At 28.7% G+C, this 24930-nt stretch overlaps 2 protein-coding genes across 2 annotated transcripts; both read left to right on the top strand.

The window, feature by feature from the left end:
- The first annotated feature begins 8073 nt into the window (after nucleotides 1-8073).
- LOC113856212 (pentatricopeptide repeat-containing protein At1g53600, mitochondrial) lies at nucleotides 8074-10731 on the top strand. The gene is made up of 2 exons (XM_027487944.1): nucleotides 8074-8169; nucleotides 8249-10731. Exon 2 carries the CDS (start codon nucleotides 8252-8254, stop codon nucleotides 10388-10390), a length of 2139 nt encoding a protein of 712 aa, XP_027343745.1. The 5' UTR covers nucleotides 8074-8169; nucleotides 8249-8251; the 3' UTR covers nucleotides 10391-10731.
- Nucleotides 10732-21709: 10978 nt separating this feature from the next.
- On the top strand, nucleotides 21710-22069 carry LOC113855533. Its single transcript, XM_027487174.1, has one exon. The coding sequence runs from the start codon at nucleotides 21710-21712 to the stop codon at nucleotides 22067-22069; it is 360 nt and encodes a 119-aa protein (XP_027342975.1).
- Nucleotides 22070-24930: the final 2861 nt, after the last annotated feature.

Below are 24930 nucleotides of genomic sequence, written 5' to 3'. Positions count from 1 at the left end.
AATTTCCTAGTAGATGTAATTTATTTTTTAAAATAAAAAATTAAATACACATAAAATTTATAAAATTGTATTTTTTAATTAAAATTAATAGTTAAAACTTAAAAGTTTATCAAATATAATATTGTAATATGATTACTTTTAAATAAATTTAGACTTAATTTACTTTTATAAATTAACTCATAAGAAGAGGATTACTTAATTTATATATAAAATATTTTGATTTTATTTATAGTCAACGTGAGATATCTTGACACATCTTCTCACACTAAATATTAGATATTTAGTATATGAAATTTGGATGTACCCAATAAAATTGCATATTCCAATATTTAAATTAAATAAACTTTAATACTATGTTAACAAAATTTAAGTCTACTTCACTTCTAAAAATTATTTTATTTTTAGAGGACTACTCCAATGCTTATAAAGAGTATTTTAATTCTAAATTTAATTGTTTAATTTTATATTGCATTTTTTATTTATTATAATATGTTAAAAAATATTTTTAACTAAACACAAGTTAATTCATAAAAATAAAATTAAAAAGTAATTATTTATTAATTTTATGAAAGTAAAAAATATAATAAATGTTAAATTATTAAAAAATAGTAATAATTTTTTGACATAGTTTTTAATATGTTCTTAATTGTTAAATGATATATTAGTAAGGTTTTTATTAAATAATGTTAGTATCATTGTTTATTTAATTAATGAAATGAAAGTCAAATTTATTTCATTCAATTATAATAAACGAATTTAAATTGTGTTTTTAATGTTACTTTAGTCAAAATTAAGATTTTTCATTTAAATTTTATTAACTTAGTTGAGAATAAACAGTTAATAATAATAAAATTTTATTAAAAAAATATTTATTGTATTTTTATAACATTAATATAATAATTATATATTTTTTTTATATAATTTTTTTATTTATGCATGCTTAAATTTAGTCCTAAGGACTGATGTTAATAATTTTTTTTCATTTTATTAAGAGTCATAAACTTTTGTTAGGTGATATAATTTCTTTTAATTGATCAATGGAAGAAAAAAATTTAATGAAATAAGTAATTTTTTTAACAATAATTTTAGAATAATATTTATTATAGTCTAGTTTTTAAAGGTATTATTAAAGAAATTAATATAATTTTTAAAATATATATTAAAAATCACAAAAATAAATACTTTTTTATGATCTTTAAATTACTTTTAATTTTTTAATCAGTTTATTATGTACATTGGTTGGTATTTATTTAATTATTATTACTTTGACATTAATAAAGTATTAATTTTTAAGATATGTAAAAGGAAAAAATAAAAAGTAAAAAAATAATATGTTGGAATAATAGAACTCTATTATTATTGCCCATTGAACTGGCACGTTCCTAGGTCTAAGCCTAACAGTACTTCTAAACCTACGGGTCACGTCTTCTAATCAAGGACACGTGTGTCATGCCATCTTTTTGTCTACAGCAGTTCCTCGTGCCCTTGGGAATTAATTTCAGTGTCTAAGCACATGATTGGGTTATGTAAATGTTCTTTTTTTTTAATTATAAAATTGTTATACTGTTTTTATTCAAATAAGCAAAAGTGTGATTTAAATTATGAATGGTGCAACAACATCATAAAAATCAGATAAGCAATAGTAAAAAAAAAATTAGAGTATAAATTTCAACGGTCATCTCTAGTAAGTTCAAATTGTTATACTCCTCTTATTATGGTGAATTTGTCACTAGTAGATAGAGATTAAACTATACAACGTTGTTATGTCAATATATTTTAATTAGTAACAAGTTCTACACTAGATTGGAAAAAAAAAAAAAAAAAACATTAACATGGAAGTCAAATGTTACTAAAGAGACATCTTAGTATAACTATTTAATCATTTTTTTAAAAGACATGCTAGTGAATGAAATTTCCTTCTTAATGCTATAATGCATATAATGCATGAGTCTTGAAATTTCTTTCTTAATGCTATAATGCATGAGTCTTGTTAATAAATGTACTGCTCACACAGTTTAGTTTTCATAACCTTTTGGGGGTAAATTGGTACACAAGGTCTAATTATTAGGTTTCTTTTATATTATGTTCAGATGAAATGAAAAATAAGTACAAAAGAACACGGTATAAAAGAAATAAATGAAAAATAAGATAAAAAAAAGATGTATTATTTAAACACAAGGTCTAATTATTAGGTTTCTTTTATATTATGTTCAGATGAAATGGAAAATAAGTACAAAAGAACACGGTATAGAAATAAATAATTTTTTCGTTGCTTGTTTGGATAATAGAAAAAAAAGTAAAGAAAAGTAGTTTATATTAAAAAATTATAATAAAAATGAAAATTTAATTTTAACAAAAAATATAACATTTGTTTCTTAATTATGAAATTTATAATTATTTTATATTATTTTAAAAATATTTTCAATAAAATATAAAAATAATTTACATTACACTTCTCTCAATATCTCACTATTTTGTGTAGCGAAATTAAATAACGAATCTTTATGAAAGATTAATTTTTATCACGGACAAAACATTTAAACATATAAATTTTTTTATTTTTTATACTTTTTTTAATTTAATCTTTTCATTAAGAGCATAAAAAATTCTGTAATGATAGTTTTGATGTTTATTTTATTTTTCACTTTGCTTTCAAAAATGTAAATGGTAACTTGAGGCAAATATATCATTTGTTCATGTTTGGGATTCATGTCTTGGTGATTTCTCAGTTGATGAAATAAGGAGATGAGGAAAAAAAAAAACACCTTAAGTTAGAATTAAATGTGGATGATAATGAAAATTTTGATATAAAAGAATGAAAAATAGAAAAACATTTCTTACTCTGCCGCGCATAGGTGTCTTGCTTATAATTATACCTCGAATATCTTTTTTCTAATAAAAAAGAATAAAATCATAATGATTTTTTTTCCATTTAGTAGTAATTTTTTAACAATAAATATGTTATTTTTATTTTCTTCCCATTTGATGACTACATAGTTCATACAATTAGGTAAAAGACTATGTTATAAATTATACTTTTTATGTTTATTAGCAAAAAAGTTATTAGCAAAAAAAAATAAAATTTATGTCTAGAGATATTATGCTTTTTTTATGTTTATTAGCAAAAAAAGTTATTAGCAAAAAATTTCAACGGTCATATCTAACTCATTTTTATTTTATTTTTTTTATGTTTATTAGCAAAAAATTATACTTTTTATGTACCTATAAAAATGTTACTTTATAATGTGCACATAGAAAGAGAATTATTACTAAAAAATGAGATATTAAAAATTAAAGTTAAGTTAATTTCTTTAACATGATAAAATAGACCAGTCTTAATTTTAAAAATGAGATAATTTTTTATTATGCTTTTTAAAAAAAATGCACGACTTTACAATTATTTGTTTACATTTTTTACAAATTCTAAAATTAATTAATTTTAACTTTTACATAAAATTTTCCTCTAATACTTAACTATGTATATTCTCATTCTATATTAAAAATTAAGTTTTTTTTTTTAATTTTAACTATTTTTAATTTTAAATTAATTATTTTTAAATCTTTCTTTATATATAAAATTAGAGTATATTCATAAGAATAATTTATTCTTCTAACGTACTTTTCTTTGAAAAAAGTCAATTGGATATCTTTTTTTATAACTTTAATGTTCTTTATTAATTATTTTTATAACATATATAATAATATTGAAAGAATTTAGGTCAAAAAATTTGTAAAAATAACATTTTAAAATTAATATCGACTAAGATCAGGAATAATATCATAATTGATAGTTTTTATATTAGACAATCTTTACTCTTCTTGAAGTAAAATACATAAAAATTAATAATATATTATTATTTTGAAGTGTTATCACATCAAAAGATTTAACTTCTGTTGTTATTTTTGTTTTGTTTAATTCTTATAAATTTGATAAAGATATTAGCAAAATTAAAACTATTGAACTTTAATATCATATATATAAAAAATAAAATTATATGTTAATTCTTTTATATCTGTGTAAAGGTAATAGTTCAAAATATACTTTATATTTAGCTGAGTTTTATTATTTTTATAATATCAACTTGTTAATTATTGCATATTACGCAATGCAACTAGAAATAGACTAATATAGTATTAAAAAAATGTATTTAACTAAATAATATAAATATATTGAATAAAAAAATCAGAATACGACTAATATTTAATTGAATTTTTTAAGAGCTGAAACAATATTTTTATAGAAAATCACTTTGTGGAACCTAATAAAGGAACTCCCTGATAGAGTTCTCAATTGGCCTTCTAACAGAGTTAGGAAAAGGGAAAAGGGAAAAGGGAAAAGGAGATAAGAAGAGAGAGAGAGAGAGAGGGAAAAAAAAGAAGAAAAATTTAACTAAAGATGCATCTTCTTTGATTAATTTGACTAAAATGAAATATGCATCAAAGAATAATAGGAAGAGTTATAATCTTTAATTAAAATTTTAATAGAATAAATTAATCAATTTTAACTGTTATTGAAAAATTAATCTACAGAATAAATTATAACTTTTTAACTTGATTTTTTTTATAATCTATTTCAACATATTAATCTACAGAATAAAAGTTTTTTCAAAAGTTGCACGCAATCTTTTTAATCTAATTATATCTCTACACTAAGAATCTTTAGGTTAGCTTTATGGGATACTCATGAGAGCATTTTCCTAAGTCTCACTTGTGAATGTGACTGGTAAAAAAGAAGCTAAAAACATGTCTTTGCAGTTATTATAAGCTCAAAGAAATATATACTGTGAAGTGCGTGAGCTCGGTGTGTTGTTCATAACGCAGTCTTAAAGTAAAGAGCAACAAATAAAGCACTATAGCAATCCAAGAAGAGTTAACATTAAAACTCAGACTAGCTGAACTCTAGAACATAAGTGTGAAAGCTTCAAGCAAGCAAGACTTAATCGAGCGATTCTAATATCTTCTCTTTTTTTGTAAAAAGTAAAAATAATGTTTTTCAATAAGTAAAGTGAAATTAACATCAAGCTGTCGATATTTGTAGATAAAAAATGAATGGTTAAAATTGATAGGTGAAAAAGTTAATAATTGAAAGTAGCATGTGACTATTTTGAGTAATAACATGTTAATGAAGGGTAAATAAATAAATGTTATTTTTCTTTATCTATTTCTTCTCTATCTATCCAGAGCTCCTCCATTCTCATCTCTCTCCTTTCCTTTTAACCTCCTCCATTTCTAATTATTTTCTTCTATCGAAACTCTGAAATCACATAAAATTATAATTTGTCAATAAACATGTAAAAAAAAATTAATTTTTATTAAGTGATATATAATATCAATATGTTTTCACTATAACAGCGACTCCCTCTAAATTCTAACCTAATCTTGTTGTTGTCATAGAAAGACATCAAATTAGTAGTATCACTTTATTTTTACTATTGACAGTGACAATAATTATACCGTTTAGAGGGAAGTAGCATAATGATATGAGAGATGAAAGAAGAGGTCAAACATAGCTGTGTCTAAGGTGTTTCAACTACATTTGAGGTTGATTCAAGTAAAAAAATGAACACTAAAAGACTGCTCATACGCCTACATAGAATCAGCAAAGTAAAGTCAAAAGATTAAAATTTCATCCAGTGAAATAATAGAACTCTTTACCCAGAATAATATGCACCTTCAAAAAATTACGACGATGTTAACTTTTTACATAGATTTTCTCGTAGGACTGATGTAAAAGTAGTTACGTTAATTTTCTACGTCAATTTCTTCATATAACCGATGTAAAAAGTATACGTTAACTTTACTTTATTTTTATGTTGAGATGTTAACTTTCTACATAGGTTTTCTCTTAGGACTGATGTAAAAATAGTTACGTTAACGTCAGTTCCTTCACATAACCAATGTAAAAAGTATACATTATCTTTTTATGCATATTAGTTCTCTAATAAGATCAATGTAAAAAATAGTGATATTAGCTTTTTACATGAGTTCTTCTACAGAACTGATCTAGAAAGTAACATTTAAAAGAAAATTACGTCACACAGAGGAAACAATGGTTAATCAAGTCACAAAATAAAGTCAAAAGAGAATCAATATAATCTATCCGTTAGTCCAAGATATAAAGCTGAGAATCTCAAGCTGTGATTATGTGAAAGACTATGAGTTTGCTGCAATTTTTGACACAGATTTCTGACCAAGTCTTGATTTTCTTAAGCAAACTGTGCCATATTTCAAGGATAAAAAGAGAACATAAACAAATTCAATAAGGATTCTTGATAAATCCATATTTATCATATTTTAACATATGTGCCCTTTTATTATAGAACATAAATAAGGATGAGAACTTGCTCAAGCACCTCTAGAATATTAATTTATGCTTTCAATTTTTTTAGCGTTTTTTAATATTTTTTCTGAGTTTAAACTATGTTATTAATGCTGAAGAAGAAAAGGAAGAAGATAACAAGGGAGAAGACAAAGAAGAGGAACTGAATGAGAAAGAAAAAAAATTATTAATATATCCTTCTTAAATGTAACTTGTACAACAGATTTTCTATCTTTTATTTTTAACATCTGATTTTGATCAATGGTCCAAAATATTTGAAAACTTTTGAAAAAGATAATTTTATCTTACTTTTTACAAAAAATGGAAGGATATTAGAATCACTCAAGCTTAATCAACTTTGTTTACAATTACTGCCACAGAATAATCATCTATGCAATCATATCACTCCTTTCATTTCAATTCAAGTGCGAATAATCAGAACTTTTTATTTTAAACTCTTTTGCTTTTAATTTTGCAGTAGATACTTTTAATTCATTATATATCTTTTTATTTCTCATCAACATTATGATTATTTTTAAACATTACTTCATCTATATAACCAATTTTACACGATTCATATTTAATAATTTTAATTGTGTTCTATCTAAAATGTTATGATAAAAAATAGTTATGTTAAAATTTATGTACTCAATATTTAAGTATATCTAATTATTTTTATTATATTAACTCAACAAAATTATATATACTTAAATATTTTTAATTGTAATAAAAAATATTTATCATATATTATTAGTATTTTATTAACTATAATTATTATTTTTTGATTGATTTATATATTTATCAAATTATTAAATTTGATCAATAAATATATATGATTATAAATCATGAACGATATTTTATTTAATATATGAGTTTTTAATACTTTTAAAATTTATAATTCTTTTATTTATCGCTAATTTCTAATTTTTTCTAGGCAAGTTTATTAATTTTTTTTTATTTTTATTACAAATTAATTTTTAATTTCTATACAAAGATTTTGTTATATTTTAAATTCTACCGACATAACATTATTAATGCCAGAGATTAAAACATAAAATATTTATATAAAAACTTAAAATATAACTTTTTTAAGTACTAAAATTAATTTATTAGTGTATTTTATTTATAAGGACTAAAACGTATAATTTAACCTTTTATTTAAATGATAAAATAAAATATTTTTAAATTATAAAAATATATTTATTATAAATTTCATATCTTAAATCAATCATTGCTAATTTTTATTAAAATTAAATTATTTAACTACATAAATAGTATAAAAAATAAAAAATGTAAAATTAAATAAGAAATAATAGTTTAATTTAATATTGTATTTTTCTAATTATTTACATATTTTTATTAAATCACGTAGTTATTCATTTATTGTTTTTATAATATTTTTATTTAATTTTTTAAATTATACGTCATCTAACTAATTCATTATTTTCGTTATGTTGCGTGCGAACAAAATAGATATATTTATGAGTTATATATTAATTTTTATATAATTATTAAATTAAATTTTAATTTTAATCTTAATAAAATTTTATTATTTTTAATTTCACAAAATAAGAATCTATAAACTAATCTTTGGCGGAAGATTAAAATACACTATTTTTTTTATTAAATTAAAGATGTAAATAAATAAAATTTTATAATTTTATAAAAGACTCAAAATATATGTGAAGTTATTAAACATTAAACAAAAAAACATATGTCAAAGAATTAAAGGAGGTGTTGAGTGAACGATGGAGGCCAGTTTAATAACTTTGCAATGAAATGTACGTCTGTTAAGTTCATTGAAGAAGGTTGAGGGAGTGGCGCATTAATCTTTTTGGTACTTTTACTTGGTAATGATGCATTTAAACAAATGTTTCATTTTTCTTAGTTATTTTTCGTTCCTCTAACTTCTCTCTTTCGAAACTCCAGAATATGAAGCCCCACCTCGTAACCTTACACCAACGAGTCACTAAGTTGGAGCTCACCCATTTCAAGCTTAATAAAAAACATACTGACTCTGTAAAAAGTAATGGTAAAAATAGCAAAATTTTGATCCAATGCAACACTAAGATTGCAGAACACGGACGAAATGGCAACGTTAAAGAAGCAGAAATGGTATTCCACAAGATTCCCATAAAGAGCACAGCCTCTTGGACTGCCATGCTCACTGCCTATGCCCAAAATGGTCAAATAAAAAATGCTCGCAAAATGTTTGATGAAATGCCTAAACGAAACACTGTCTCGTATAATGCTATGATCTCTGCTTATATTGGCAATGGTTGCAATGTGAGAAAAGCTTATGAGTTGTTTTCAGAGTTGGGTGAACGCAACTTGGTTTCTTATGCTGCTATGATAATGGGTTTTGTTAAGGCAGGGAAGTTCCAAATGGCTGAGAAACTGTACCGTGAGGCCCCACATGAGTTTCGGGACCCTGCTTGCTCAAATGCGTTGATAAATGGGTATTTGAAGATGGGTAAGGTGAATGAGGCGTTGGGGGTTTTTGAAAACATGGCTGAAAGGGATGTGGTGTCTTGGAGTGCCATGATTGATGGTTTGTGTAGGGACGGGAGGGTTGCTGGTGCTAGGAACCTGTTTGATAGGATGCCTGATAGAAATGTGGTTTCTTGGAGTGCAATGATAGATGGGTATATGGGAAAGGGGTTCTTTCAAGAGGGGTTTCGTTTGTTTATGGATATAAGGAGGGAAGGTCTGGTAGGAGTTAATTCCACTACAATGACTATAATGTTTAAAGCGTGTGGAAATTGTGGTAGGATGCCTGAGGGCATGCAGATACATGGGTTGGTTTCGCATATGGGATTTGAGTTTGACAATGTTTTGAGTAATTCTGTTATTACAATGTACTGCATGTTTGGTTGCACAGACATGGCAAACAAAGTATTTTGTACTGTCAGCTACAAAGACATAGTTACATGGAATTCTTTGATTTCTGGATATGTTCATAACAATGAAATAGAAGCTGCTTCTATGTTTTTTGATAGGATGCCCAAGAAAGACTTGATTTCTTGGACGGCCATGATCACGGGGTTCACTAAGAGTGGAAGAGTTGGAAAGGCCATAGAGCTTTTTGATATGTTGCCAGAGAAGGATGATTTTGTTTGGACGGCTATTATATCTGGGTTTGTGAATAATAACGAGTATGAGGAAGCCTTGCATTGGTATGCTCGGTTGATGCGGGAAGGATGCAGACCTAATCCTCTGACTATTAGCAGCGTTCTAGCAGCTTCAGCTGCTTTGGCAGCACTGAATGAAGGGCTTCAGATTCATACTTGTGCTCTGAAAATGAGCCTAGAATATGATCTTTCTATACAAAACTCTCTTATATCATTCTACTCTAAGTGTGGTAATGTAATTGACGCCTACAGGATTTTCTTAGATGTCATTAGCCCAAATGTCATATCTTATAACTCAATCATTAATGGGTTTGCACAAAATGGCTTTGGTGAAGAGGCTCTCAGTATCTATAAAAAAATGCAGAGTGAAGGCCATGAACCCAACCATGTTACTTTCCTTGCTGTTCTTTCAGCCTGTACTCATGCAGGAATAGTTGAAGAGGGATGGAACTTATTTAACACCATGAAATCTCAACACGGAATTGAGCCAGAAGCTGATCATTATGCTTGCATTGTTGATCTCCTTGGCCGTGCTGGTTTGCTAGATGAGGCTATTGATTTAATCCATTCAATGCCATTTAAGCCCCATTCTGGGGTTTGGGGGGCTATTCTTGGTGCAAGCAAAATCCATCTACGTCTCGACCTTGCTAAGCTTGCAGCTCAACACATTGCTGAGCTGGAGCCTAAAAATGCAACTCCTTATGTGGTATTATCCAACTTGTATTCTGCAGCTGGGAAAATGATCGAGGGTGACTTAGTAAGAAAAGCTAAAAATTTAAAAGGAATAAAAAAAAGTCCGGGTTGTAGTTGGATTATAATGAAAGATAATGTTCATCTGTTTCTTGCCGGAGATCAATTACATGGGAATATTGAAGAGATAAAAGCCACAATACTAACTATGGATAAGGAGATGCAGTGGTTGTATCATTGTGGGTGCTGACTGACAGTCTCATTTTCTCTCTCACAGCATAACTTCTCTGTTGCTACAGTATCATCATTGCCTATGCTAGCAGGCTTCTTTTCAACGAGAGATTCTTGGATAAACTTGGTGTAAGAGTATTCTCCTACCCCACACACTACATAATGTGCCATGTCTGCTTCGTGGATCATCATTATCTCGGACTTCAACTACTGTATTTATTAGCACTAACCATGTAAGTGTTACGATAAGTAACTTGGTGATTTCAAAATTAAAGTTTTAGTCTCTTCTAGCTGATATGATTACATATTGATATGGCACTAGTCAAAAATCAGATGTATCAAATAATCTCTTATATTCTATTATCATTTATTGTTATTTTCTGGTTATGTTTGATCATCTTACTAGTGCTCGGGAGTGAACCTGATGCTGTTGCTTTGATGTATGGTCCATTTTTTTTTCTTTAGCTTTGATTTCTTTCAGTTTGATTTTGTTTCCCTTTACTTTGTCACTTTCATTTTCTTCTTAGTGATTATAAAATAAGGATCCTAATTCTTCAATCCAGTTTCTTCAAGCCTCATTTTCTTGATTTTTTACTCTATATGCATTTGATTGATCATTGAGGGCCATAGGCTGGCTATAGCAACTTCATCCCATCTCTTTATTTCAAATTGATTATTTTAGTCCTTTTTTTCCCTTCTAGCTACTTGTATTGAATTTAACATTTCTTATTAAGTGTAAAAACTTGATTGTTGTCTAGGAGAAATTCTAGTAATCTGACTACAAAGGTGTTTTATTCATGCTCTGTGCTGGCTGTTGAGAGAGTCAGAGTTTAAAATGTGTTTGGTTTGGGAATATCTCTTCAGTAATTCTATCTTTACTTCTTTTAATTTATCATAAATAATGGTGTGTGGTATGTCAAATACTAACTATCTGTTAGATGCTGGCCATTTAGATATATATTCTGTTTGAGTGTTCTATCTTTTTCTTGAAGGAGAGGGGGGGGGGGGGGGTTGGTAACTGAATTAGCTAAAATTGACTGGAAACTAGGCTTGGCTTCACTTGTGACATGAAATATACTGTGGATATCATGAATCTGAATATTTGATAATCTGATAATTATTTGCATTTGGGTGTTGAATTGAATTGAACATTATTTATTTTGATGAAAAATAGCTGAATCAAAATTTTATTTGGAAGTGAACATTGCGTGAATGGAATTGCATCTAATTTTAAATAATTCACTTTTTCATGAACCTACAAAACAACAACTATTTTAATGGAAGCTTCGTTTATGCCATGGTCCTTTTGAGGTTAATAGTTTTGGCAGCTAATAAATACTATGATGATTATTTACAGATGCAGCATGTAAAGAATGGTCAAACAGGTTTCTACTAATGTACCGGATTGGGATTCAGTAAATAGAAGTAGAGGAAAAGATAATCCATAAGGTCTTAGGTTCCTGATATCAGTGATCACTAGTGAGAAACACCACTATATGGAGACATTACTTCTGCAACGTGTATATTGATTTGGATTTCAAGGTTTGCACCTAAACTGTGTTTTACTTTCACACTGCAATTTACTGCAATGGATATCATATATAATTATGGTAGAAGCATGGCGGCCATAATAAAATAATATAATTTATGTATGCTATATATTCAAAAATATATAAAAAACAGCAGAATGTAATAAAAAAAATAATTAACAACATATGCCAAAACCAAACAACTTAATAACAACATATCAAAAGTTTCATAGTAACATTGTAGCATAGATCTCAAGGAATAGTTCAATATAAAATAAAAAATCATCAAGGTCAAATAAATAAAACAAAGTGATAGAAAATAAGAAAAATATAAATGTTAAATATCTAATTTTTTTTTTCAATTTCAACAGTCATTTTTTTATCTACTAAGGTTTATCTCTTCTCTTCTGATTCTTCTAACATGTCTTCAAATTCTAGTTCTTTGTTAATAAGTGTCTAACATGACATTTCATTGAGTATAAATAAGGAAGAGAATCGGTATTTTTACATTTGTTATTGGAGTATATAACATATAAATCTTTTAGTTTTTAATTTCTTATTGTGATTTTGGTTAATTTAGATTTATAGATTAGTTTATGTTAATTTTTTTTAATTTTAGTGGTTTAAACTTTCTTTGTTTATAACCATGAATTTCATGAAAGTTTTGAATGAAGATGCTATGAGAAATGTTTCCAAGTGTTATCAACACCAAAACTACGTCATCAAAGCTAAGGATCAGAATAGTGTGACCTGCAGAGTGTAAGGATGCTCAAACCCAACATTACTCACATCAAAACATGTGTAGAAGCTATAAATGGTGTGAAAAACTCAGATTTGAGCACTTTTTGACAGTTACAACTCTTCTCTATGAAATTCTCTCTCTGCAAACTTTGAGTGTAACTAAACTTTTTACTTAAGCAACAAAGAGGGATTCAAACCCTAACTTATATGCAATCCAAATTTTTACTTTAGTTCAAGTCTATTTATTTTAAGTTAATTGCTTATCTTTGTTCTTAATGCATCTGCAAATTTGCCACTCATATTTGATCATGAATTTCTATTTGTAATTGAAAGATTGAGATAAAAATTATATATGAGATAAAGCAACATGATTGATGACACTCTAGAAATAAAGGTCCACAATTATAAGGTCTTATGAATTTTAGAATTTAATGCTTGTTTAAATTGAGAATTTATAGGGAATTAGAGTTTCTAATTTGGGAAAAATGTTGTTGGGCTAAGAAATTGACTTTCATTTACATTAAGAATTTGACTTTTAGTTACACTTTTAGGACTTGTATTAGAGTGAAATTTTAGGTTACTTAAGTGAAGGTTGGATAAACTCATTGTTTAACACTTATAATATATGATGTTGTGTTTGATAATTCCTCGGTTCGTTTGCATTTTATGATATAGTTTACTATAAGTTTCACATTTATTATATGAAAATTGATTTGTCTATCCAAATTGTAAGCCAGGTAGTAAAGAAATTGGGAAATTCATAATTGATTTGCAATCCTTATGATGTTAGCTATTCCTTACGAAAGAAATGACTAGTGCACTTGCCACGATTTTCACACATCATTCATCATCTTTAATCATCACTTTCGCATTTTCTTTTGTTGTTAAACATGATTTTTCTTAGAAACTTTTGTAGCTTCAATAGTAATACTACTTGAGAGAAATTTTCTTTTCTTAAAATGTCGCTTAGTATATGTTCTAGGCTCATAGTGTAATTATCATAAAAAATTAACTCATTCCTAATATATTTATCATCATCCATTTCTTCAACCAACTTCTTATTACCCTCATCGATGTTATTGAGTGTGATAAATTATACCTCTACGATTATAATATTTGAGTTGTTTATATTTTACATAAATTAAGTCATACAATTTCTTCTAATCAAATTTATCTTCTTTTTTTTGAATTAATTTATAATGTAAGTGTAATTAAAAAAATATATTTTAGTTTTTTTTTTAATTTCTAGAGAAAAGGTACTAGGCTTGACTATTAAAATAAAAGAGAAGTAAGTTTACGACAATTACTTATTAAAAAACACTCTAGTTGCAATCACATCTTGATGCACAATATGTTGAGCTCAAAATTTTGACAGGAAGTTATTGTAATTCATTTGTAATTTTCAAATCAAACTCTATTTGAGAGAGATCATAAAAGGACCCAGGTTTAACTTGCAACTAATTGTATGTAAGAGATCGTGAAATTGACAAGTCAATCTCTTATCAATTATTACAAACACATATTTCTATTTACTTTCATTATTTTTTAAAGACTTAATAATGTTTTATTTAGTCTTATTCATTGAGTATGATTGGATGTGTGTTGAAAGACACATCAACAGTTGGGAAACTCACAAGTTTGGAGATTGCCAAAAAAAATCTGATATTAAAAATTGAATCTTGAATTTAGCAAATTGCTTGGGACTAAGTCATTCCAATAAATCTTGTTTCAAGTTCAACGTGCTAGAAAGAGTTGTAGAAGGGGAATAACTTTATTCAATAAGTGGTTGAGGGAAGTAAAAACAAACCAACCATGTAAGTTTAGGCGAGCTATGAAATTTGTCTCAACTTAGACAACTTTATTACATTTATGTTCAAGGTTAATTGTTATTAGAAAGAAAGTTACAGTTACTCAACCAAAGAATAAGAATGTGTAACTATTGCTTACTTGACTAGATGATTGTTTTAGAAGATTTTTAGATATCATTTTAAGACTTCATGTCTTAACTTAAACACATTATAATTGATAATAGAAAAATAATTGATTGGAACTATGGACTTGATGTTTTGTTAGGGAAATGAGAAGTTTATACATGAGACGAATGAAGTTTGTTTTACATTTTCAATCTTGTTCTGATTTTCATTATGCATATCCAAAAAATAGGTAGAAAAAGGTGTTATAATTAAATCTTACAAGGAAAATAATCGTTATATATTATATTTTTGGAATACAAGTATGGAAGGAAAAGAGAGATAAAAAAATAAAATAAAAAATTTGATAAGTGATGTGATGTAATAAAAAAAGAAATGAAGTAAAAGAAAGATGAAAATAACGTATATGAATATAATTATTATTTTACAAATGACAGCAACATTTCAATTAAAGGCATGTCTTCAGTTCTCCGCAAGTAAATTTTAAGGAAAATCCATGAAAGCGATGCAGAAAAAGTAAAGACACAAAAACCAACAAAATGTTGACCATAAAATAAAAAAGAAACAAACAAAACAGATGCTTCAATACTTGTAGAATTATGTTATTTTTATACATACTTTTTTATAATTTGTTTACTATTTATTTTTCCTTTTTTTTATTATATTAGTCTTTTTTTGTATTTTTTAATTGTAAAAATATATGTCAAATAGTCTTATAAGAATAAAAAAATTTATACTTCTAAACTTTAAGATTTTGTTTGGAATTTTAAAGGGAAGTACAAGAAAAAAGATTGAAGGATAAGGGAGGAGAGAGGAAAGGGGGAGAAAGTATGGTTAATGAAAAACACTTTAAATTAGAAAAATTTAAAAATATGTTATTATGAGAGTTTTAGAGAGTTTATAAAACCTTTTTTTCTTGACTACAAATTCTCAAATAAAGATAATTATTAGATAAGTTATTTTTTTTTCTTCCAATCTCTCTAAAAATCAACTCCCAAACAAGTCTAAAGTTTTGCATAATATGTGTTTGGAAAAATGTTACTATTTCAATAATAATTTTTTTAAAAAAAATTAGTTAATTTATATGATAGGTTGAAAATGTATATAAAAGATTTTCAATTGTTTTATCTAAACAAATAAAATTAATTTAAGTAATAAATTACTTAGCATTTTAATTAGTAAGAACAAACCAAACAAAAGAAATTTGAAATTGTGGTAGGGTATTGCACTTGGGAATTAAACAAAACACTAAGAACAAATGAAAGAGCTGCCACATACTTGAGCTTTGGTCACATTTCCATTAAAATAACCTAGTTAAATCAAGAGGGGTAGAAAGGAAAGCAACAATGAGCTAGAGATAAGGCTAAAAAGATCAAATGAAGAGATGCACGTGACATCATCATCATCATGTTGGGGTGAAGGTTGACTTGACCCAAGTAACCTAAAATGAAGCGGAAGAAAGGAGTGAAATGAAGAGGAAGTATAGAGGACTTGAGGGACATTTCTTGAAAGAAAGCAACCCACAGCTAAGAAGTATACTTACGGGTAATTTTTCTTTGGTGTTCTATGAATTTTTCATTTCAAAGTTTCATAATTTTTATTAATATTAATCAAGCCAAAGGGTAGCCATAGAGTAATGACTCTATACTCAATACATCTACTTGTTCACTTCTAAGCACTACATAAGCCTTGAGAATCCTCTCGTACAAATTGTACATCTTTCCAAGCATATAGATCCATAAGTCATTAAAATCACCACTAAATATTATTGATTTGAGCTTTGTTGATTCTTGCATGTATGAGTTTTGTGTGCTTTCTCTTGTTGGCTTGTTTTAGTTTTGGGTGGATCTCAAATGATAAGTGATACAAGTTTATTTGCACTAAAACGGTAAAACTAAAACTTACCAAGATAGTGGTTTTGTTTTTTTGAAAAAATAGAAAGAGAAAAAAGGGGGATTAAATTGATTTTGAGTACTTGGTAAGATAGATTTGAGTTTGGGGGCCTTTGTTCCTTTAGTAGGCCCAATTCCAAAAGATATGTTGAAGATCCAATTGGATCAGTGTTATCAAATAGCGGTTATTGACCCGTTATAACATTTTTGTGGAGCAAAATTTGGGCTTGCCGCTATAAAAAAGCTATTGCTTTGCGATTTCACTATTTTTGAAATTGTGGATACTATTCATTTAGCAGAAAGCATAAATAAAATGGAAATAACGGATTAACAATTTTATAGAAGATTTTATTTTTTTGTTTAATAAGAGGTCTAAATAGTCACATCTTATCCCACGTGGCTACTATTAAATATTTTTTTTACCCATCACTTCTTACCTGCTTCTGAAGATGAACAATGTTTCGTCCGTTCTGTTACCTACTATGTTTTTTGAACAAAAAACAGAGCAATATCCCAGCTCATTTCTTTCAACCCACTTAGTTTTTCTTGTCTATCTCTTATCTCCAACAACTATTGTTGCCTCCAACAAGTCTCCTAAGTATTACTGATTCTTGCTCTTCTCTCTTCCCTCTGTTCAGCACCTCTGTTTATGAATACAAAAACAGTATAACAGAGCCATTTATTTCACACCCCTGTGTAGCGCACCTCCTCCAACCATTATCTGTAGCAACTAGTATTGTCCCTGACGAGTCCCCAACGTGCACTGTTATCTCTGACAAGCACTGTAGACAACAACAATTGTTGCAGTTTCTCTTTTTTTATTTTTTGTAGTATGACAAGTGAAGAATCTTCAAATCCTTCAAGAGTTGGTGCTAGGATTGACTCCGGATGGAAATATTGCCATCTAGCACAAAGAAATGACATCAATAATTGTGTTTGCAATTTTCGTGGTAAGGTCAAAAAAGGAGGGATTACCCGAGCCAAAGAACACTTGATGGGGAAAAAAATGGTAATATTGCAACTTGCACCAAATGTCCAAAAGAGGTAAGAGAAGAATTATGGGGATATTTGAAAGACAAGAAGAAGCAAAATAGTGGAGTATTTCAAAGGATGTGCAATGATCTTGATGAATTTGGTGATAGTGATGAAGAACGTGCTCTTGATGAATTTGGTGATAGTGGAACATTTCAAAGGATACGCAATGATCTTGATGAATTTGGTGATAGTGAGCTCTTGATGAAGGGTTTAGAAAAATAGTCTAATAATGCTATTGAAAAGAAGAGTGCTTTTAAGGGCCCTATTGATCTTTATTTCAAAAGGCTTGAAACTGCAATTGAGAAAAAGAAGAAGGATAAACTAAGGCAAGCAAGCATAAGGGAAGCATGTGACAAGGAGGCTACTATAAGAGTTCATCAATATATTGCTCGATTTTGGTATCAAGCTGACTTATCCTTTAACATGATTAAGTTGCAAAGCTTTCATGACATGCTTACGGCTATTGGAAGATTTGGGCCAAATTTGAAGCTTCCTTCTTACCATGATATAAGAGTTTCACTCCTCAATAAAGAGTTGACATACACTGAAGTTTTGTTGAAGGGTCAAAAGGAGCAGCAATGGAGAAGATTTGGATGCTCTATCATGTCTGATGTATAGACAAATAGAAAACAGAGATCCTTAATAAATTTCGTAGTGAATTGTCTTTCAGGCACTATGTTCATTAAATCTATTGGTGCGTCAGACATTGTGAAGACTGGTCAGAAAATATTTGTCTTGCTTGACTCTATTATTGAAGAAATTGGGAATGAAAAGATTGTCCAAGTAATAACAAACAACAGAAGCAATTATATTCTTGCTGGTAAGTTACTAAAAGAAAAAAGACCTCATTTGTATTAGACTCCTTGTGCAGCCCATTGTATAGATTTAATGTTAGTAGACATTGGAAAGCTACCTATGATAAAGAAGACAATTTAAAGGGCGATATTTCTGATTAGCTTCATCTATAGTCATATAAGTACCTTAAGCTTGCTAAGGTACTTTACCAGTAAAAGAGAATTGGTGAGACATATAATTACTAGATTTGCTACATTTTATCTCACATTAGAAAGGATTCATAAGGAGAAAGCAAATCTTAGAAAAATATTTGTATCGGATGATTGGACAAATAACAAATTGTCCAAGGAGGTCAAAGGAAGAGAAGCAACAAAAATTATACTCATGCCTTCTTTTCGAAATAATGTTGTGTACATACTTAAGGTCATGACTCTTCTTGTACGTGTGCTTTGCCTTGTTGATAGTGAGAAAAAACCAACCATGGGTTATATATGAGAACAAATGAAAGCAAATATAAGGAGGTTTTTGAAATTATTGATAAGAGGTAGAGTTGCTAACTTCATCGCTCATTACATGTAGCTAGTTACTTCCTAAATCCAGAATTCTTTTACAACAATCCCTCAATTGAATTTGATTTTGAGGTGACAAATGAGTTATATGCATGCATTGAGAGGTTGGGGCCTACTTTAGAAGTGAAACAAAAGATTCTTGAGGAGCTACTAGTTTATACAGCTACTGGTGGGATGTTTGGAAATAAATTTGCAATTTCACAAAAGAACACAATTGCACTAGGTGAGAAACTTTATGAAGTTTTCTCTATTCTTCTAAATTATAACATTTGTTACGTGTATTATTGCAAAATATTTATTTGGATTTGTAGCACAATGGTGGCGAATGTATGGACTATCAACTCCAAATTTACAGCAATTGGCTGTAAAGATCTTGAGCTTGACATGTAGTGCATCAAGATGTGAACGCAACTGGAGTGTTTGAGCAAGTAATTTACTAATTAACAATTTTCTTAGTAAATAATATTTTTTATACTTAGTCACTTGAAGAATTTTGTTAATTTTTATTGAACTTATTGTTACAGATACATTCTAAGAAAAGGAATAGGCTTGAGCATAAAAGACTACATGACTTAGTGTATGTAAAATATAATCAAACATTGCTTAGAAGATGCAATTTTAGGGATGAGATTGGCCCAATCTCACTCAATGATATTGATGAGTGTAATGAATGGTTAGTTGGGAAGATGGATGGTGATGAAGATGATGCTGGGAATGAGAGGGTCTTTGAGGATGACAATGATAATGCCCTTATTTAGGAAGATGTTTATAGAGCTTCAGGAGTTGGAAAACTTATAACACATACTAGGCAAAGATTTCATAAAAGAAAGAAATCACTTAATGTTGTTGGGGCTGCATCTAAGACAAAGAAAAGTTTGGCAAGTGCATCTTCATCCAAAAATGGAAAAGAGCTTATGGTTGAAGTTGAAGATACTGCAGTCTTGAAAGAATCAAAAAAAGAATTAGAAGACAATCAAGATATTGATTTTGAAAATTTAGAAGTTAAAGGATATGTCTCACTATCTGATAATGAGAATGATGATTATATAGAGGAAGAAAAGGATGTGAATGACTGAATGAACAAATTTGTTGTCTTTGTTTAGTGTTTTCAGTACTTTGTTTTGAAGTTTGAATAATTGAACTTTTGACTTGAATCAATCCTATGTCACTTTTTTTATTTACCATTTTTTTTAAATTTTATGTAACTTATTTATTCATATATTGCATTACTACTTAATTTTTTATATTTTAACCGTTATGTGACTTTCGCTATTTATTTGCAATGCTATCCACTATATGTAATTGCAGTTTTTTTTTTTTTTTTGCAATTTTCTACAATCCACTATTGATAACACTGAATTGGATCAACCAGTATTGGGTCGTTTCTTTTAAAGTCATATTTCTAAAAAAAGTTATTTTCAGAATTTATTTTTTAAAAATGATTAATATATTCTAATTTTAATATTTTTTTAAATAGATGTTTGCTGTAGTAGCGTAAACTTAAGAGAATTTTTTATACCTTCTTTAGATTAACAATTGTGAGCCCCACAAAAGGAGAGTCTTCCATGCACATCCTCTCTCAACGGTTAAATTTTGAGTAATGATTTATGTTTTCGGCATTATCATTTGTTTATTCTGATAAAATTATCAAATAATATTAATCCAGCGTGATTGATAAATTAAAGTTGGCATTTAGTAAATTAATATAATTTAATTTAATTAAGTTTTAGGTGAAATTTTTTTGACTTTTTTATTTTTTTTAAATAAGTCCTTCACAATATAATTCTGTTTTACTAAATTGTTCCTTGTGATTCTTCTTTTCAGTTTAGTCTCTTTAAATATTTTGTAAATTTTTCTAAATGTTACGGGTCTTTTATTTGGTCTTCATAAATATCATGATTTTCCATATTCCTGCTGAAATGATTATTTAAATTTAAAAAATCGTGATATTTTGATAAATTAAATGGAAAAACTAAAGGAAGGGGTTATTTTGTAACAATAAACAATTTATGGAGAAATTGTTTAGAAAAAAAATGATAAGTTAAATTAAAAATCGGGATAAAAAACTTAATTATAGAATTACAATATCATAACAATATTCTCTTTTAAAAAAATTAATTATACTCTTTGTTCTCAATTGGTTTATAACAGTATTATATATTTTTTAACCTTTGATCCTTGAAAGTTTCGTTTTGTACAATTTAGTCTTTGTTAAGTTGCTAATATTTTGTTTTTTGAACTAATAGGTCTTCTAAAGGGCTGGTTTATACAAATTGATCCATGAATATGTTACTTTTGCTTATATTTTATTCTTATTTAGCTTGCATTTTTGTTCGAAAAAGATCAAAAGGTGAGTAAATTTAACACATTTAGGACTAAATTGTACAAAGAAAAACTTTTAGAGACAAAAAATAAAGATGACACTTTAAGGGACCAAAAATTGTATATTGTTCTAATATTACAATTCACAGGATTTTGTGTCATATTTTTAATTACATAGTTCAAATCGAGCAATTAAAGTTATAAGGATAAAACATCATTGCAATGTGCATAAGAAAACATATTTTTAAGTAATATTTTTTTTATGGCCCAATTACAACAAGTATGCGATAAACTTTTATTCATAGTATTTTGTATAGTCATAAAGCGCAGTCTATTAGGTGAATCCCTAATGTTTTTTAAGCAAATTATTTTCATAGATAATATGATAAATGTTGGAATATTGAATAAACCCATGAAATAGTTAAGATCAATTAGCTAGTAACATTTAATTTGATGTCCTATATACTAATTATATTGTTTTTTTTTTTTTAGTAACTTTTGTTACAATTCACAGGTAGAAAGGGATGGCAAGGGAAATCGTTGTTTCATTTATTTCAAAAATTGCTAAATGTATTATTGGACCTATTGGACATCAATTTGGTTACACAGTCTTCCACAACAGCAACCTTAAAGGGTTGAAAACTGATGTTCAAAAGCTGGAGGGAACCAAAGACAGTGTGCAACACTCTGCTGATGAAGCTAAAAGGAATGGAGAAGAGATTGAAAAAATTGTGCAGCACTGGCTGCACAAAGCGGATGGCACTATTGCTGAGGCAAAGAAACTTATTGACTTTGAAGGCCATGCAAATGTTGGATACTTTCCCAATATATGGACAAGGCACCAACTGAGTAGGAAAAGAAAAAGGATGACACGAGATTTATGAAGTTTTAGAAGAAGGAAAGTTTAATAGAATTTCTTATCGTGCTGTTTCTCAAGTCACGGTCACACCATTTTGTAGAGGTTATGAGGCCTTGAATTCTAGAACATCAATGTTGCATGAGATTAAGCAAGCATTGGAGGATCATAAAATTTACATGATTGGGGTGGATGGGATGGTGGTGTGGATAAAACAACAATAATGAAAGAGTTAGCTTGGAAAGTAGAGAAAGATAAGTCATTTGATGCTGTGGTTTTGGCAACTATATATGTTGAAAATATTCAAGGCCAAAGTGGTGATAGGTTGGGTTTAAAATTTGATGTAGAGACAAAGCAAGGAAGAGCTGAAAGACTATGTCAGAGGATAAAAAAAAAGAGGAGTATTCTTGTTGTATTGGATGATATTTGGAGGAAACTTGATTTGGTAGAAGTGGGAATTCCTTTTGGTGAAGAACACAAAGGATGCAAATTAGTGCTGACATCTAGAGATCTTAATGTGCTGAACTGTCAGATGGGAACTCGAAAGGAATTTAAGCTTGAAGTGTTGCTTGAGAAGGATAGTTGGAATTTGTTTGAGAAGATGGCAGGTGATGTTGTTGAAGAATTCCATATAAAACCTATTGCAGAAAAAGTTGTTAAATGTTGTGGTGGTTTGCCCCTTTTGATAGTTACTGTGTCAAAGGCTTTGAGAAAGCATGATGTCTCTGTTTGGAAGGATGCCTTGAATCAATTAGGGAGATTTGATCAAGAAAGGTTGCATAAGAAAGTCTATGCTGCTTTGGAATTGAGTTATAATTACTTAAAAAGTGAAGATCTGAAGTCATTGTTTCAATTGATTGGTTCATATGGATTAGATTGTATCCACACTGGGTCACTTTTTTCATGTTTTTTGGGTCTAGGCTTATGTAGATGATAGGAATTAGGTATCTTTTTAAGAAGAATTAGGAATGAATCCCAACTGCAAAACACACACTGCAGAACTTCAAGGGCTGCACCTCCCAATGCCATAAGGCCCCAATTTCCTTTCACCAACCCCCCTCCCCTCTTTATTCCCCACTCTTATTTATAGGCAACATGCTTTGTTCAACTAACTCACGTAACTAACCAACTAATGGAGATTAATTAAGTAATCTGTTTAGACAAACTATCAGTGGAGTGACCTATCAGTAGACATGTGCCCACATTGACTGAGGCAAGACATAGATATTACAAATTAATAAATGACCTTAAGGCATCTATTGAAATGCATGATATTGTTCGTGATATGGCTAAATCAATTGCATCAAGGTTTTATCCAACCTATTAAGGGCAAAAGTTTCTTGAAGTACAAAAATGGATGGAGGTTGATCAGCTTCCAAAGTGCCATTATATTATCAGTCATTGGTGTTACATCATTGAGCTTTCCAAGAAGTTGGAGTTCCCAGAGTTGAAGCTACTTATACTTTGTACTATCAGTAACCATTTGAAACTACCTGATAACTTTTTCTCTGGGATGAGAGAATTAAAGGTTCTTGATTTATACTTCGTACTATCAGTCCCCGACTTCTTCTCTGTCTATTGACAAACCTTCGATCATTGAGTCTATCTGGATTTGTGTTGGGAGACATAGCAATAGTTCAAAACTTACAAGTTTAGAGATTCTCATCATTGAAAGATCTAATGTTAAAGAGCTCCCAAAAGAATTAGGATAACTAGCTCTTCTTTGACTATTGAATTTAGCAAAATTTTCTGGACAGAGTCATTCCTGCAAATGTTATTTCAAGGTTAACATGCTTGGAAGAGTTGCATATGGGCAATACCTTTATCCAATGGGAGGTTGAGGGAAGCAAAAACCTAAGCAATAATGCAAGTCTAGGTGAGCTGAGGAATTTGTCTCAGCTAATAGCTTTGGACATAACAATTCAAGATGCTTCGGTTTTACCAAGGAATTTGCAGATCTTTGCAAAGCTTGAAAGATACAACATATTTATTGGTGATAAGTGGAAATGGTCTTTATAGTGGTATGGTGGTTCTTCTATGTCTTCAAGAATGCTTAAGCTCACAGAGAGTAGAGGTACAAGCATTCTTTTAGATCATGGCTTTATCTTATTGTTGAACTCAGTTGAGAATATGTACTTTGATGAACTACAGTGTGTTATGTTGAAAAGTCAAACGTGTTGCGATTTCGGTGATTGTGTACGAAATTTGCGGATTCGGTGCCAACGCGTTTTGTTGAAAATCAAACGTTTCATTTGCCTATAAATACGAAGCTCTTCCATCCATTCTACGCATCCCATTTCTGAGAGAACAACTGAAAATATTCAGAGAGCAAAAATAAAGAAAATAGTTTAGCTTCTGGTACAATTGGGTTACGGGTTATGAATGGTTGTGAGTCATTTTTGAGTGTTTTGTAAACACTGAGTGTATTCCCTTTTCCAGTAATATATCTGCAGCAGTCCGGAGACGTAGGCATTATTGGCCGAACTCCGTTATCAATTTTGTGTGTGCAATATTCCACATTTATTTTTCACTTCCACAAATCTGACATTACAAGAAAATTTGGCGTAATTTTCCCAACAACTGGTATCAAAGCTGGTTCGAAATTCTGCAATTTTTGTGAGGTACTGTTCATATGAATAGTAAACTCGCAAGTACTGTTCACGTGAATAGTGAAAAATTTGTCAGCATTACAAATTTGTTCACAAACGTGTTCTAAACACAGTGGTATACAGAAATTGTCAGAAACAATTCTGAGGAGAAGTCAGATTTGAGTGGGAGTGATGGCCGCAGATGAAGGAAAGGTGAAAATTGAAAAGTTCGATGGTACAGACTTTGGCTTTTGGAAGATGCAGATCGAGGATTATCTGTATCAAAAAAAGCTGTATCAAC

Source organism: Abrus precatorius, unplaced genomic scaffold (assembly GCF_003935025.1).
Source record: "Abrus precatorius isolate BTA unplaced genomic scaffold, Abrus_2018 Scaffold11, whole genome shotgun sequence".
Classification (NCBI taxonomy): Eukaryota; Viridiplantae; Streptophyta; class Magnoliopsida; order Fabales; family Fabaceae; genus Abrus; species Abrus precatorius.
Note: the sequence above shows the minus strand (reverse complement) of the source record. Positions and strands in the feature narration are given on the sequence as shown.